Source organism: Podarcis pityusensis (genome assembly GCF_964106645.2).
Source record: "Podarcis pityusensis genome assembly, chromosome: 3".
NCBI lineage: Eukaryota > Metazoa > Chordata > Lepidosauria > Squamata > Lacertidae > Podarcis > Podarcis pityusensis.
In genome coordinates this window covers 122035349-122049959 of record NC_138026.1, presented here as the reverse complement: position 1 = coordinate 122049959, position 14611 = coordinate 122035349, and the positions used below count along the sequence as shown (strand labels likewise).

At 46.2% G+C, this 14611-nt stretch overlaps 1 protein-coding gene and 2 long non-coding RNA genes across 3 annotated transcripts in view; all 3 read left to right on the top strand.

The window, feature by feature from the left end:
* LOC308474769 overlaps positions 1-14611 on the top strand; it is a 161491-nt gene that overhangs the window by 52550 nt on the left and 94330 nt on the right. The gene's annotated exons all lie outside the window — the stretch shown is intronic.
* On the top strand, positions 255-12073 carry PBK (PDZ binding kinase). Its single transcript, XM_081001164.1, has 8 exons — positions 255-372; positions 1596-1667; positions 2158-2254; positions 3597-3739; positions 7399-7568; positions 9241-9370; positions 9570-9740; positions 11398-12073. The coding sequence occupies exons 2-8, from the start codon at positions 1610-1612 to the stop codon at positions 11601-11603; spliced, it is 975 nt and encodes a 324-aa protein (XP_080857290.1). The 5' UTR covers positions 255-372; positions 1596-1609; the 3' UTR covers positions 11604-12073.
* LOC308474737 overlaps positions 13586-14611 on the top strand; it is a 60284-nt gene continuing 59258 nt past the window's right edge. Inside the window, exon 1 of the long non-coding RNA XR_013984910.1 lies at positions 13586-13793. This is a non-coding gene — a long non-coding RNA (uncharacterized lncRNA). The remainder of the gene's footprint in view (positions 13794-14611) is intronic.

Genomic DNA, 14611 nt, shown 5'->3' with positions numbered 1-14611 from the left:
CTCCATTTCTTCCCCTTCTATTTGCCAGGGGGATTCTATTTAACTTAATATATGTAGGAACACAAGTGAACAGCAAAGAACCTGCAGGAGCAACGCTGACACCCAACGATAAAGCATCTGTTACTGGAATTTTTATAAAGATTGGGGGGTGTTACTCCCTCCCCTCCAGCACACAACATACACTCCCCCTTGCAAATGCCCCCACTAAACTCTTTGTCCCCCAATTCTTTCCTATCTCTGGCTCCTCCCCTGGCCACGCCCCTGCCCCGCCCACTCCCTGAGCCTCGCCGGCCACCGTCGGCGCCTCTCGCTCCCGCCAAGATTCAAACGGAGGCAGCTGCGCAGGGACTGGGCGGTGTCCGGCTCTCCCAGGTGGGGGGAAGATCGGGGGGGCGGGGGTCGCAGAGGGAGGGGGCGTCGGGCGTCACCCCCCAGCTTCAAATAAAATGCCTGGGAGGAAAAGCGACCCCAGGATGTCGGCCCCCCCAGTTCCCAAGGAAGGGGGTTGATGATGGGGGGGGGGTCCTTGGATTGCGCAGGGCCTTGGGGGGCTCGCAAGCCCTGGCCCCTAACTGTCCCCCCATCCTCCCCTAACTGTCCCCCATCGTCCCCTAACTGTCCCCCCCAGATCCTCCCCAACTGTCCCCCCCAGATCCTCCCCAACTGCCCCCCCCAGATCCTCTCCTACCTGCCCCCCCCAGATCCTCCCAAACCTCCCCCGCAGCTTTTTATTTTGGAGGTTGCAAAGGACCCTGGCTGGGGACGCGGTTCGTTTAGGGATTTCCTCCCAGCCCCCGTCGAAATTAGAAACCTAGAAGAGGCGCCCTCCCCGGGACGTGGCACTTCAGGGGGAGTTTTTCTTAGGATTGGGGGGTCATGGTGGTCATGTATGGGGAAGTGGGGTGCAGTGGGTTTGCGACAGCCCCAGTCCCTACCACAAAAAGGTAAAGGGACCCCTGACCATTAGGTCCAGTCGTGCCCGACTCTGGGGTTGCGGCGCTCATCTCGCTTTATTGGCCGAGGGAGCCGGCGTACAGCTTCCAGGTCATGTGGCCAGCATGACTAAGCCGCTTCTGGCGAACCAGAGCAGCGCACGGAAACGCCGTTTACCTTCCCGCCGGAGTGGTACCTATTTATCTACTTGCACTTTGACGTGCTTTCAAACTGCTAGGTGGGCAGGAGCAGGGACCGAGCAACGGGAGCTCACCCCGTTGCGGGGATTCAAACTGCCGACCTTCTGATCGGAAAGCCCAAGAGGCTCAGTGGTTTAACCCACAGTGCCACCCGCGTCCCATAGCTGTCAACTTTTCCCTTTTCTTGCGAGGAATCCTATTCGGAATTAGGGAATTTCCCTTTGAAAAAGGGAAACGTTGACAGCTATGGTCTCTACACACCCACACCCCGAATGCTCCCCAAACTCCCCCCCCCTTTATTTTTATGATTGGAAGTTGTTTAAAACTGCTTTTAACGTGGGGTTTTAAGTGCCCTAACCCATCCTGGGAACTTAGGGTTGAACGGTGGGTAGATATTGGCGATGATAACAACCGTGGGGAGAGCAATTGGGACTGTAATAACTCTTCTCTCTCTCCCAACAGAATAATTCTCAGCCATGGATGCACAAACTGCTTTCAAGACCCCTAGCAAGCCTCCTGGGGGGAAGAGATCAGGTGAGGCTGTGCTTTGTCAACGTGTGTTAGGGAGTGTTACAGGCAAAATTGGGCGCTCATTTTAACTATAAATGTTTCCCTCTATAATAAATAACAAGAGGAAAGATTTTATAAGAATCACAGTTCTTATAAAATTTAACTTAAACATTAACACCCTTAAATCTTCACATTATGAAATTATACATATTAATTCATCACTTAACATAAATAAAATCCTAAGCCAATTAAGTATCTGCAAGCTGTTTTCAGTTAATTTAACATAACATATTTAACTAAGTAATCATTAAATTTAATCTACTCTTCCTGATACTCCTCCTCCTTCCGGTCGCGGACTCTTCCAGTTAGGTCGGCTAGCTCTGAAAAATCCATCATCTTCATCTGCCATTCTTCTATCGTTGGTAATTCTTGGGTTTTCCACTTTTTACATGGGGCGGCGATCTTTCTTGCATGTCTAATAACAAAAGCAACATCTCTGTTTTTGCAAATACAGGGCAGAGTGGCTCTTCACCCTCAATAGCTATTCCGGCCTCTCCCTTCATGCAGAAACTTGGCTATGGAACTGGAGTCAATGTTTATCTTATGAAAAGGTAAGTTGTCTTAAAGGATGGCGGGGACTTCAAGCAGCAAGACTGATATTGCCGAGTGGAGTGGATTTATGCTGCTGGGGGCTGGGAAAGAATATGTATTTATTAAATGCGTATCTTGCTCCTTCCTGCCTAAGGAGCCCAGGGCACACTGGTGTTAAAACCTCAAAATAAAACAAGTGCAATTAAAAAATAAAACAACTACTTCCAGAAACAGATGCTTCCACAGGTAGTAATTTAAAAGCTGCCAGGAATATTTGGTTTAGTAAAGCACCTGCCAGATTTTGGGTAGAGAAGGCGGTCTCCCCTGGGTCTATATGCCTTTTGGGGTGAGTTGTCTTTCCCTGTGGCTCAGATGGTGGAAACACTTAACTGCTGTGCAGGCTAATTCATATGGCGTCTCCTGGTTGTTCTTAACGTACTTACAATGTACAGTGGTACCTCGGGTTACATACGCTTCAGGTTACAGACTCCACTAACCCAGAAATAGTACCTTGGGTTAAGAACTTTGCTTCAGGATGAGAACAGAAATTGTGCTCTGGCAGCAGCTTGTTGCTGTTTAGTCGTATCCGCCTCTTTGTGACCCCCTGGGCAAGAGCACGCCAGGCACTCCTGTCTTCCACTGCCTCCCGCAGTTTGGTCAAACTCATGTTCGTACCTTCGAGAACACTGTCCCACCATCTCGTCCTCTGTCGTCCCCTTCTCCTTGTGCCCTCCATCTTTCCCAACATCAGGGTCTTTTCTCATGAGGTGGCCAAAGTCTTGGAGCCTCAGCTTCAGGATCTGTCCTTCCAGTGAGCACTCAGGGCTGGTTTCCTTCAGAATGGAGAGGTTTGATCTTCTTGCAGTCCGTGGCACCCTCAAGACTCTCCTCCAGCACCATAATTCAAAAGCATCAATTATTCGGCGATCAGCCTTTTTTATGGTCTAGCTCTCACTTCCATACATCAGGAGGCCCCATTAGCTAAAGTGGTGCTTCAGGTTAAGAACAGTTTCAGGTTAAGAACAGACCTCTGGAACGAATTAAGTACTTAACCTGAGGTACCACTGTACTGCAATCTGGATTGATCTGAAACTCACACATCAAAGGATTTCTGGGCTGATGTGAGGGTGTGCTTAGAGACATATTATAGTAAAATTAATTCTGAATTTGTCAGCGCGCCTGATCTAGGGTTGGGGTAAGAGAAATATGTGCCGTTTACTCCTAAATGTCATAATAATATAGCCTCTGATTGAATCTGCTACGTCAGCCATCCTCAGAGGAGGAAGAAAACACATGTTCCTGTGGTCCAAGAAATCTGGTTTGCCCAGATCCCTCTCTCTGATTTCCATAGTTTGTTTCCAGGTCTCCCAAAGGTATCTCTTGCTCTCCCTGGGCTGTGAAGAAGATCAATCTCAAATGTGACGCCAGCCAGAGAAGTACATATCAGCAAAGGCTGAATGAAGAAGCCAAGATTCTAAAAACCCTTCAGCACCCAAACATTGTGGGTAAGCTTTGAATGGGGGGAAATGGGGGGTCCTCATTCAGACCTATTAGCCAGAGGCGTGTTAATAATAATAATAATAATAATAATAATAATAATAAATTATTTATACCCCGCCCATCTGGCTGGGCTTCCCCAGCCACTTTGGGCAGCTTCCAAAAAAATATTAAAATACTGTAATACATCAAACATTAAAAGCTTCCCTAAACAGGGCTGCCTTCAGATGTCTTCTAAAAGTCTGGTAGTTGTTGTTCTCTTTGACATCTGGTGGGAGGGCGTTCCACAGGGCGGGCGCCACCACCGAGAAGGCCCTCTGCCTGGTTCCCTGCAACTTGGCTTCTCACAGTGAGGGAACCACCAGAAGGCCCTTGGAGCTGGACCTCAGCGACCGGGCAGAACGATGGGGGTGGAGACGCTCCTTCAGATATATTGGACTGAGGCCATTTAGGGCTTTCAAGCTCAGCACCAACACTTTGAATTGTGCTCGGAAACGTCCTGGGAGCCAATGTAGGTCTTTCAAGACTGGTGTTATGTGGTCTCGGCGGCCGCCCCCAGTTACCAGTCTAGCTGCCGCATTCTGGATTAGTTGTAGTTTCCGGGTCACCTTCAAAGGGTTTTCCCAGGCTGATATTTCCCAGGCTGATATTTGCCTATGTGCAGACATGCAGGAGCCTGCAGCCTCATGGGCCAGCCATAACTGACATTAAAGAGTAGGGCCCACTGTTCTGTCCTATGGGAATGTAGCAGTGGGCAGGCTTGGCGGTTGTAGACCAGCTGCGGACTGCCAGGCTATGGCATGTTGAAGAAGCCTGCGTTTAAGCCCATGAGGACTTATGTGCCAATGGGATGGAGGTGGCTCTTCTAAATTATTCAGGGATGTCCAAACAGCTTTTGTTCCCTAGCTGTAAAATGTGATTAGGGAACCTGCCTCAACTAGTGGCTGGGAATTGCAAAGCACCCTACCAACTTGCCTGCCTGTTGAAGTGATCTTTGGATGCTCTTCCACGTTCTCTGCCATGAGTTAAAATGGGTGATGAGCTGAGAGCCTTCTTGTTTTGTTTTTTTTTTTAATAGTATTTATTAAGATTTTAAGTTTACAAAAAGGCAAAAGAAAACAGAAAACAGAAAAAACACCAGGTTAGACAAAAGTAAAACAACACATCACAATAAAAAACAAAGAAATAAAAACACTTAAAAACAACATACAAAAATAAAAAGAAAAGAAAAAGGCAAATCAAGCCTTCCCATAACTTATCTTTCATATGCTTGTTTCCCTGACCTCCTCACACCTCCCTTTTTTGTATTCTAAGTCAATTATCCATTTCAGCAAATCCTTTCCCTCTCTTCAAAATTCTTATCCTGAAAATTTATCTTGATCTTACTATAAATTTACTTTCCCTCTTTTCACCAATTAACAATCTATTTTTCTTAAATCTTTGATACATTTTTGCTAAAATCACATAGATTCATTCCAACATCCTTCTAACATTCATTAATTTTACAATGTTTCTGTAAATAGTCTTTAAATTTCTTCCAATCTTCCTCCACCGACTCTTCTCCCTGGTCTCGGATTCTGCCAGTCATTTCCGCCAGTTCCATATAGTCTATCAACTTCATCTGCCATTCTTCCAGAGTGGGTAAATCTTGTGTCTTCCAATACTTTGCAATAAGTATTCTTGCTGCTGTTGTGGCATACATAAAGAAAGTTCTGTCCCTCTTTGGCACCAATTGGCCGACCATGCCCAGGAGAAAGGCCTCTGGTTTCTTCAGAAAGGTATATTTAAATACCTTTTTCATTTCATTATAGATCATTTCCCAGAAAGCCTTAATCCTTGGGCATGTCCACCAAAGGTGAAAGAATGTACCTTCCGTCTCTTTACATTTCCAGCATTTATTATCGGGCAAATGATAGATTTTTGCAAGCTTGACTGGTGTCATGTACCACCTGTATATCATTTTCATTATATTCTCTCTTAAGGCATTACATGCCGTGAACGTCATACCTGTGGTCCATAACTGTTCCCAGTCAGCCATCATAATGTTATGTTCAACGTCTTGTGCCCATTTAATCATAACAGATTTCACCGTTTCATCCTGAGTGTTCCATTTCAACAGCAAATTATACATTCTTGACAAATTCTTAGTTTTGGGGTCTAACAGTTCTGTTTCCAATTTTGATTTTTCCACCTGGAAGCCAATTTTTTTATCCAAATTATATGCCTCTATTATCTGATAATAATGAAGCCAATCTCGCACTCTATTTTTTAATTTTTCAAAACTCTGCAGTTTTAATCTGTCTCCCTCTTGTTCCAAAATTTCCCAATATTTCGGCCATTTAGCCTCCATATTGAGCTTTTTCTGAGCCTTCGCTTCCATTGGTGACAGCCATCTTGGGGTTTTATTCTCAAGCAAATCCTTATATCTTATCCAAACATTAAACAGTGCTTTTCTGACAATATGGTTTTTAAACGCTTTATGTGCTTTGACCTTATCATACTATAGATATGCATGCCACCCAAAGACATTATTAAAACCTTCTAAATCCAACACATCAGTGTTCTCAAGAAGCATCCATTCTTTCAGCCAGCAAAAAGCGGCTGATTCATAATAAAGTTTTAAGTCTGGCAGGGCAAATCCACCTCTTTCCTTAGCATCAGTTAATATCTTAAATTTTATTCGGGGTTTCTTGCTCCAGAAGAAAAGGAGCTGAGAGCCTTCTTGATGGTGGTGCCCCGTTTTTCTCCCTAGGGAGGCATAAAGGTAAAGGGACCCCAGACCATTAGGTCCAGTCGTGGCCGACTCTGGGGTTGCGGCGCTCATCTCGCTTTATTGGCCGAGGGAGCCGGCGTACAGCCTCCGGGTCATGTGGCCAGCATGACTAAGCCGTTTCTGGCGAACCAGAGCAGCGCACGGAAATGCCGTTTACCTTCCCGCCGGAGTGGTACCTATTTATCTACTTGCACTCTGACGTGCTTTCAAACTGCTAGGTGGGCAGGAGCAGGGACCGAGCAACGGGAGCTCACCCCGTCGTGGGGATTCGAACCGCCGACCTTCTGATCAGCAAGTCCTAGGCTCTGTGATTTAGCCCACAGCGGCACCCGCATCCTAGCGCCACCCGCGTCCTAGGGAGGCATATGTAGTTGCAAAATTTTTATCATTATCATTATTATTTTATTTTATCCTTATTTTTATCCAAGGTGTACTTTTAATACCATTACGGTTGTACCTAGGTTCTCAAATGCCTTGGTACTTGTACGTTTTGGCTCCTTGATGCTGAAAACCTGGAAGTAAGTATTCCAGTTTTGAAGCATTCTTTGGAATGCGGATGTCCAACGCGACTTCCGCAGCTTCCAATTGAGTGCAGGATGCTCCTGCAGCCAATTGGAAGCTGTGCCTTGGTTTTCGAACGTTTTTGGAAGTCAAACAGACTTCCGGAATGGATTACATTCGAAAACCAAGGTACAACTGTATTATAAATATGTGTTATCTTTTATCTTGTTTTGAAACAGCGCTAGAAGCTTCATCAATAAAACAGGAATACTTGAACATGGGGGAAATTGTGTAACAAGGATAAAACCTGGGAATAACTGCAATGTGGGCTGGTATTAAATGGAGATAGCTTTTCTGGCCCATAAACAAATGGCTGTGCGCTTGTCTTTGAAGGCTACCGTGCGTTTGCAGAAGCTAAAGATGGGAGCATGTGCCTGGCCATGGAATACGGGGGAGAAAAGTCTCTCAATGACCTAATCGAAGAAAGGAACACGAAACATCTGGGGCCCTTTCCAGCTGCCACCATCCTGAAAGTTGCCTTGCACATGGCAAGGGGCCTGAAGGTAGGTCTCTGGAGGTTGGCATGTGATGCTGTAGCGACGGGAGAGTCATTGGTCTCGAGAAAACTAGCTTGGCTAAAAGGCTTCTCTGGTTCTGAAGCAAAGGGAAGAGTCTCTCACAGAGGGAAGTGACTGTCTGAGGTTGGAGTGCCAGGGATAAGAGGTCCCAAGGGACCGCGGGAGGGAGACAAATAAAAGGTCCAGTTCACAGTGGGAGCAACAAGCTGTGAAGGTGGCAAACGGTATTGGACAGGGGGAGACTGGTTCACGGTTGGAAAGCCCCTTAGAATGCAGAGTGGTGATGTCAGATGCTGATGGTGGTTGCCTGTGAGTAACCAGGCAGGACTCCGACCGGTCTTTTACAGGTTTTATTGCGCAAACTACCATATTTTTTGCTTTATAAGACTCACTTTTTCCCTCCTAAAAAGTAAGGGGAAATGTGTGTGCGTCTTATGGAGCGAATGCAGGCTGCGCGGCTATCCCAGAAGCCAGAACAGCAAGAGGGATTGCTGCTTTCGCTGCGCAGCGATCCCTCTTGCTGTTCTGGCTTCTGAGATACAGAATATTTTTTTTCTTGTTTTCCTCCTCCAAAAACTAGGTGCGTCTTGTGGTCTGGTGCGTCTTATAGAGCGAAAAATGTGGTGTTAACAGTGCAGATCTACCAAGTTCTTGTCCATCTTAGTCACTTGCAGAATCCAGGAGTGGCCCCTTCCGGCTTCTCCCCCAACATAAGAACTTCGGCACCCCAAGCCTCTTTCTCCCCACCTTGCGTTTCACCCCTCTGCGCAAGCTGGGTGACGGAAGTGGCGTGCATCCCTCCTGGCCAGGTGAGGCGCTGGGACTCTCAGCAGCATCCTTGAGCCTTTTCCTCGCTTGCCTGGCTCCTTCCCTCTCTTCTCCACTGGAGGTGTGGCTTTCCCCACCGCTGGAAGAGGAACTGCTCCTCAGGAGTTTCAGAGGCTCTCTGTACCCCTGCCTCCCTCCCCTGTTCCGATGGCAGTCCCCTGACAGGTGATATAATGTCCCCTGCTGCAAGGCTGGTGGTCTGTTGCACAGTCAATTAGTTTCAGTAGTAATAACTTACGTTTAGCACATGGAAGCGATGTGGCCCCTATTTACAAAGAGTGGCATGGAACCAGGGCAGGAATTTCAGGAGGACGGTTGAGTAGGGATGACTTGACAGAAGGAGAGGGATTTGGCAGAGGTGTCCTGAGGAAGTCATTGGGGGGTTTTTACAGTTAGCTAGGTGAGTTATCTGGCTTGTCACCTTATGTTGGTCACATGCCTTTTTAACATTTCTGTCTCTTGGCAATGCTGGCACCATCGCAAGCTTTAACTCACTGAAATCACTTACTGACGCTATTCGTCTCCTTTGAAGGGACCACATTGCAGGATTTTAAATTGGGGTGTCTGCCAGCATCTACTTTGCTTAAAGATGAGGCCTTTCCAAGATGTGTGGTCCAAGGATCCTGAGTGAATTAGGGCAGGATCCCTAAAAGCAGGGGGGCCTTGAATCTCTACTCTTTGCCTTAACAGTGCTTGGCACTTGAGGTGAAAACTTGAGAGGCATTTCCTGAAGAGAGACTTGCATTAAAGCCCACACCTGCCTTGAAATTATCTTTCGGTTCTGATTCCCTTTGGTAGCAAGGCACTCATCCCAACCTCTGCCTTTCAGTATCTACACAACGACAAGAACTTGCTGCACGGTGACATCAAATCTTCCAATGTTGTCATTAAAGGTGACTTTGAGTCAATAAAGATCTGCGACGTGGGCGTTTCACTGCCTCTGGATGAGAATATGATGGGTATGTGTGGCATCTTTTAATGTCCTATGGCTGCTGTCTCAATGGCCAAGTCCTCTTTGCTGCATCTTCCCTTCTGCTTTCTGCCCCTGGATCTCTGTGTCTGCCTTTGCTCTGCTTTACTCCTGGCAACTGGGAGGTGTGCACCAGGTCATGAGGATGGCTCTTGATATCTTGATTTGGATTTTCTGTTTCCATGCAGTGAGTGACCCAGAAGCTCATTATATTGGCACGGAGCCCTGGAAGCCCAAGGAAACTCTGGAGGGAGATGGCCCCATCACCGACAAGGCTGACATCTTTGCATTTGGGCTTACACTCTGGGAAATGATGACTCTCTCGATACCTCATCTTAACCTGGAGGAAGAAGATGAAGGTGTGTTTGTGCTTCCTTTTGGTCCAGCCGAGTGCAGACTGTGGGATGTGAAACACAAGAGCAGTCAAGTACAACATTCCTAGAGTGTACATGTTTACACATGGGGAGGAATGTTTGTCCAGCCAGCAGGTAAACTTCCTGTTTCCTTCTGGGCTGGGACAGACTTCCTCTGCATGTGACTGGAGGTGGGTGTGGCCTCACCTGTGCAGGTAATGCTAAAAGCACAGGGCAGGGCAGCCATCTCTCTCTTCCATCTCTCTTCCTTCTTTCTTTCACCACATGCATCGAAGAAGCAACATCTACTGAGTGAAAGATGCCCTCTTGGCTCCCAGCCAAGAGAGGACAAAGGGACTATCTTCTTATAAGATAGATTCCAAGTGTATGTTATTTCATTAAGCTTAAGTCTGCCTTCTGGGATCTGATTGTGAACAGAATGTGAGTAAACTCTTTTTATACTTTTGTAAAAGACTGTCGTCTCTTATATTTTATGAGGGAATAAGGGGAAATTACCAGAATAGTTATTATAGAGGCTTTAGTGAGCCTGAGCAAACGCTGCCATTGCAAACTTAAAATAAAGGGGAATGTTTTACTCTGCTGAAATTGGGAAACTTGTTAACACAAGTTGGATAAGGATATAATCAGACAATATATCCTCTCCTGCGTCCCTGAACATTCCCACACAGACTTGCTCATGAAGCTGGCTTTCTGTTGGGCCAAGTTTCTATGGTCTTGGGGAACAGGCTCTGGCCTAGGGACTTTTGAGCATTATTTTACAGCCTAATACTTTAAAGATTTACCGTATTTTTCGCTCCATAAGAAGCACCTGACCATAAGACACACCTAGTTTTTAGAGGAGGAAAACAAGAAAAAAAGTATTCTGAATGAAACAGTGGATGTATGATTTTTGTGGTTCATGCTGTGGCCACAGACATATGTGATTTGACAGTGAGTTTGGGGTAGCCCAAATCAAAAATCCTGAAAATCCATGTGGATCCATGCTTTGTAACCATGTTTTTGCGCCATTTCGGCCCCACGAAACAGGGGGTGTGTGATTTTTTTGGTGCAGGCTGCAGCCATGGATATGCTCTGTGATCTGATGGTGAATTTGGGGTGACCCAATGCAAAATTCCTGAGGATCCATGTGCTTTCACCTCCCCCCTCCCAGGCAGCCTCCTTTATCACTAGTGTCCCTTATCTCCCTCCCGATCGCTTGCCGATCAGCTGCTCAGCGGCTTCGTTTCAACACCCCCTTCCCTCTTTCTTAAAAAAATTAAAAGCACGATCTGCTTTTCGCCCCTGGCCAATTCGGCTCAAGGGACCACACATTCGCTCCATAAGACTTACAGACATTTCCCCTTACTTTTTAGGAGGAAAAAAGTGTGTCTTATGGAGCAAAAAATATGGTAATACAACTTTTACTCAGTTGTACTTATTTAACATTTCCAGGGGATAAGAGAAATACTTTTGTGTGTGTAAAACAGTCCGCTTGAGTTTTGCATTTTAAAAAGATCCTCAAGTGATTTAATTTTGTGCCTTTCCTAGAGCATGCTCCTTCTATCCCCTTTCCCTCCTCCTTCGATACCAGCATAGCAACTGTGAGGGCCTTTATTTCATCTGGTGACTGGCTTGCTCTGGCCTGTTTGTCATGTCTCTGTAGAGTCTTCTTTTGATGAAGATGACTTTGATGAAGACGCTTATTACGCTGCCCTTGGGACTCGGCCACCACTCAACATGGAAGAGTTGGATTCTTCCTATCAAAAGATCATTGAGCTGTTTTCTCTCTGCACTATGGAGGAGCCGGAAAAGCGCCCTGCTGCTGCACATATTGTGGATGTTTTGGAGGCGGAAGGATGCATACAATAAGTGCCTTCTTCTACAACCCTGCACTACTATGGCAGCTTCACTTTCTTTTAGAAGTTTCTCTTATCGCTTTCTGTGTAGTGTTCATACATGGGGATATGGACTTTTAGTTTCCCATAGTTTTATATTAGAACTGGAGGCTTTTAACAAGGTTTCATTTAAGCTATTTAGACACTGACTGTAAATATTCCGTATTCCACAAAGTTGTGTCTTAAGTGACACACACACACACACACACACACACACACACACACACCCTTAGCTGATAAGCTGATGCTTAGCAGTCTTGTAGTTAGTTTTTCAGTATTGTAAATATAAAGCAACTTGGTCAGGTCTTTCAATTCCCTTCCGTGCTCCTCCTCTTGTTCTGGTTGTGTTTGCGTTGTTCATTTTGATCTTGACTTGTACTTTTCTCTTATGAGTAAATATCAGAACATTTGTGGCTGTTGAAATAAAACCTTTCAAACTTGTCAGTTTGGCACAAAAACTGCTTTATTTTCTTGTTTAGAAAATGCCTGTTTCCTCTGGCTGTTTGGCAGTGAGGTGATGTTCCTTGTATCTGATGTATCTGAAGAAGTGTGCATGCACACGAAAGCTCATACCAGGAACAAACTTAGTTGGTCTCTAAGGTGCTACTGGAAGGAATTTTTTTATTTTGTGATGTTCCTTGGTTATCTTTTGGCTTTGCACCACCCACGCACCTGCATTCTCATTCTTATGGCTGCTGGTTTTAAACTGGGCTCTCCTGTCCGATGTAAAGTCAGGTCCCTCTGCATTCAACTACCATATTTTTCGCCCTATAGGACGCACCGGCCCATAGGACGCACCTAATTTTTTTTGGGGGGGGGGAAATAAAGGGGGGGAAATTATTTCCCCCCCAGGCGCGGGGCTGGGGCGGGGGAAGCCTGAGCTTCCCCCGACCTCAGCCCCCAGAACATGCAGCTCTCTGCAAGCGTGGGAGCCCAGCGCCGGGCTCCCACGGCTTGCGGAGAGCTGCGCGAAGCTAAGCCTGGGCGCGCTGCGCCTCCGTGCTGTCCCCTGAGCTTGCGGGACTGGCGGTGGGGCTCTCCTGAAGCCTGGAGAGCGAGAGGGGTCAGTGCGCACTGACCCCTCTCGCTCTCCAGGCTTCAGCGAAAGCCTGCATTCGCCCCATAGGACGCACGCACATTTCCCCTTCATATTTGGAGGGGGAAAAGAGCGTCCTATAGGGCCAAAAATACGGTACTTTTTGGGCTAAGGATCTAGACAGTCTGGGTTTCATTCCCAGATGAGTCCAAACCTCCAAGGAGCTTGTTAGGTAGGAAGTTGAAATCCAGGACCTTTGTTAGTATACTCCCAGTTCTTATTACAACATGCTTGGGGGTCAAAACTAGACAAGACAGCAGAGATGGTGGAGTTGAGGCTTAGGTTTGTTAATTACTGAGGAGAAACTGGGACAAATATTGGGGTGTTCCTATTCCAGATCATTCATGTAGGGTGGGATAGAACTCTGCAATGGCAAACAAAATGGCATGACAGCCATACAGGCACACAAAGTTTAGCTGTTTATATGCTGATGCCATAAGGCTCTGAGCCAAGATGGGGAAACTAAGTAGTGTTTGGTACAGAATAGTGGACATAAAAGCAGTGTGGGTTATAGAAGACGATCCCACCTCATGCACAAGATATCTGAAAGGATTCCATGTGGGGATGAGGACCATGATACTGAAGAGGGTTTCGTTGCAGAGATTCTACTCTGATAAACCCAGAGGCAGCCTCCTTCATTTGAATCTGACACAAAACCCCTACAAGAGATGATGTTCCCACATAAAAAACTTTCCTAAAATACATCATAAGCTGTTCAGTCACTCTAACAGGTGTATTTGTGATGTTAGTGTTCTATAACCTCAATGGCATTGCTCTGGCACCCACTTAAAGGAGCAATACAAGTAAGAGTTGCATTGGTGCACCAACTTCCTGAAAATTAATGAAAGGATTCCCCTGCCACTTCAGCTTGATACAGTGGTACCTCGGGTTAAGAACTTAATTCGTTCCGGAGGTCCGTTCTTAACCTGAAACTGTTCTTAACCTGAAGCAGCACCACTTTGGCTAATGGGGCCTCCTGCTTCTGCTGCGCCACCGGAGCACGATTTCTGTTCTCATCCTGAAGCAAAGTTCTTAACCCGAGGTACTATTTCTGGGTTAGCGGAGTCTGTAACCTGAAGCGTATGTAACCCGAGGTACCACTGTAGTTTTAAACCCTTCTGGCAAAAGTCCCATTTTCAGCAAACAGGCTGTATGCGTAGCAGAAAATTAGCTCAAGGCCATAATGAAAGGGATAGCCAGGAAGCTTACTCTTAGGTGATAAAAGATAAATTACATAACGAAGCAAGGCCCCATTTCCAGCTTTTGTACCTCCATTTCAGTGAGATCAACTCCCCTTTCCATTTCAAGAGGCTGGAAATGGGTGTTTGCCCATTGTGAATCTTTTCCTTCTGTCATTTCAATACAAGTAACTCCATTGTCTCCCAACAGATGCCACTAGTAGTATAAATAGAATGATGAACAAAAGAGCAGAGGTGGGCCTACTCCCAAGTTTGTGGGATCTAGTTTCTTTCCTGCCCCAGGACCCTGAAACTATCAACTAGAGCAGAGTGCAAGGACATGGCTGAAGCAGGCAGACGCAGAATCAGAATCAGAGAACTGTACAGTTGGAAATTCTAGTTAGATTGTGGTCCAACCGCTGCAGCAGGAACCACAGGTACAGCGAAGAATTACGGACGGTGTCACTAAACACAAGCTTAGCCCAGTAATTCATGATCAATATCAGAATCAACCCTACCTCTTTTCACACAAAAATCTACACCTGGTTCTCTTCTCTATCTCTGACCCCGCATTCTCTTAGCAATCTAATTGGCAAGGGAGGGAGCTTTTCAGTTCTTTTCAGCCACTGTTATTCAAGTGGAAGTCTCTCTCTCTCTCTGCCTTATAGGCTTTACAACCTGGCCACAGTGATCCATGCGACGGTCATC

Coding starts and splice junctions, on each gene's coding strand:
- PBK (XM_081001164.1), top strand. CDS start 1,610: ATGGATGCACAAACTGCTTTCAAGACCCCTAGCAAGCCTCCTGGGGGG. Junction 3,740..7,398: donor TCAGCACCCAAACATTGTGG/GTAAGCTTTGAA, acceptor TTGTCTTTGAAG/GCTACCGTGCGTTTGCAGAA. Junction 9,741..11,397: donor CCTGGAGGAAGAAGATGAAG/GTGTGTTTGTGC, acceptor ATGTCTCTGTAG/AGTCTTCTTTTGATGAAGAT.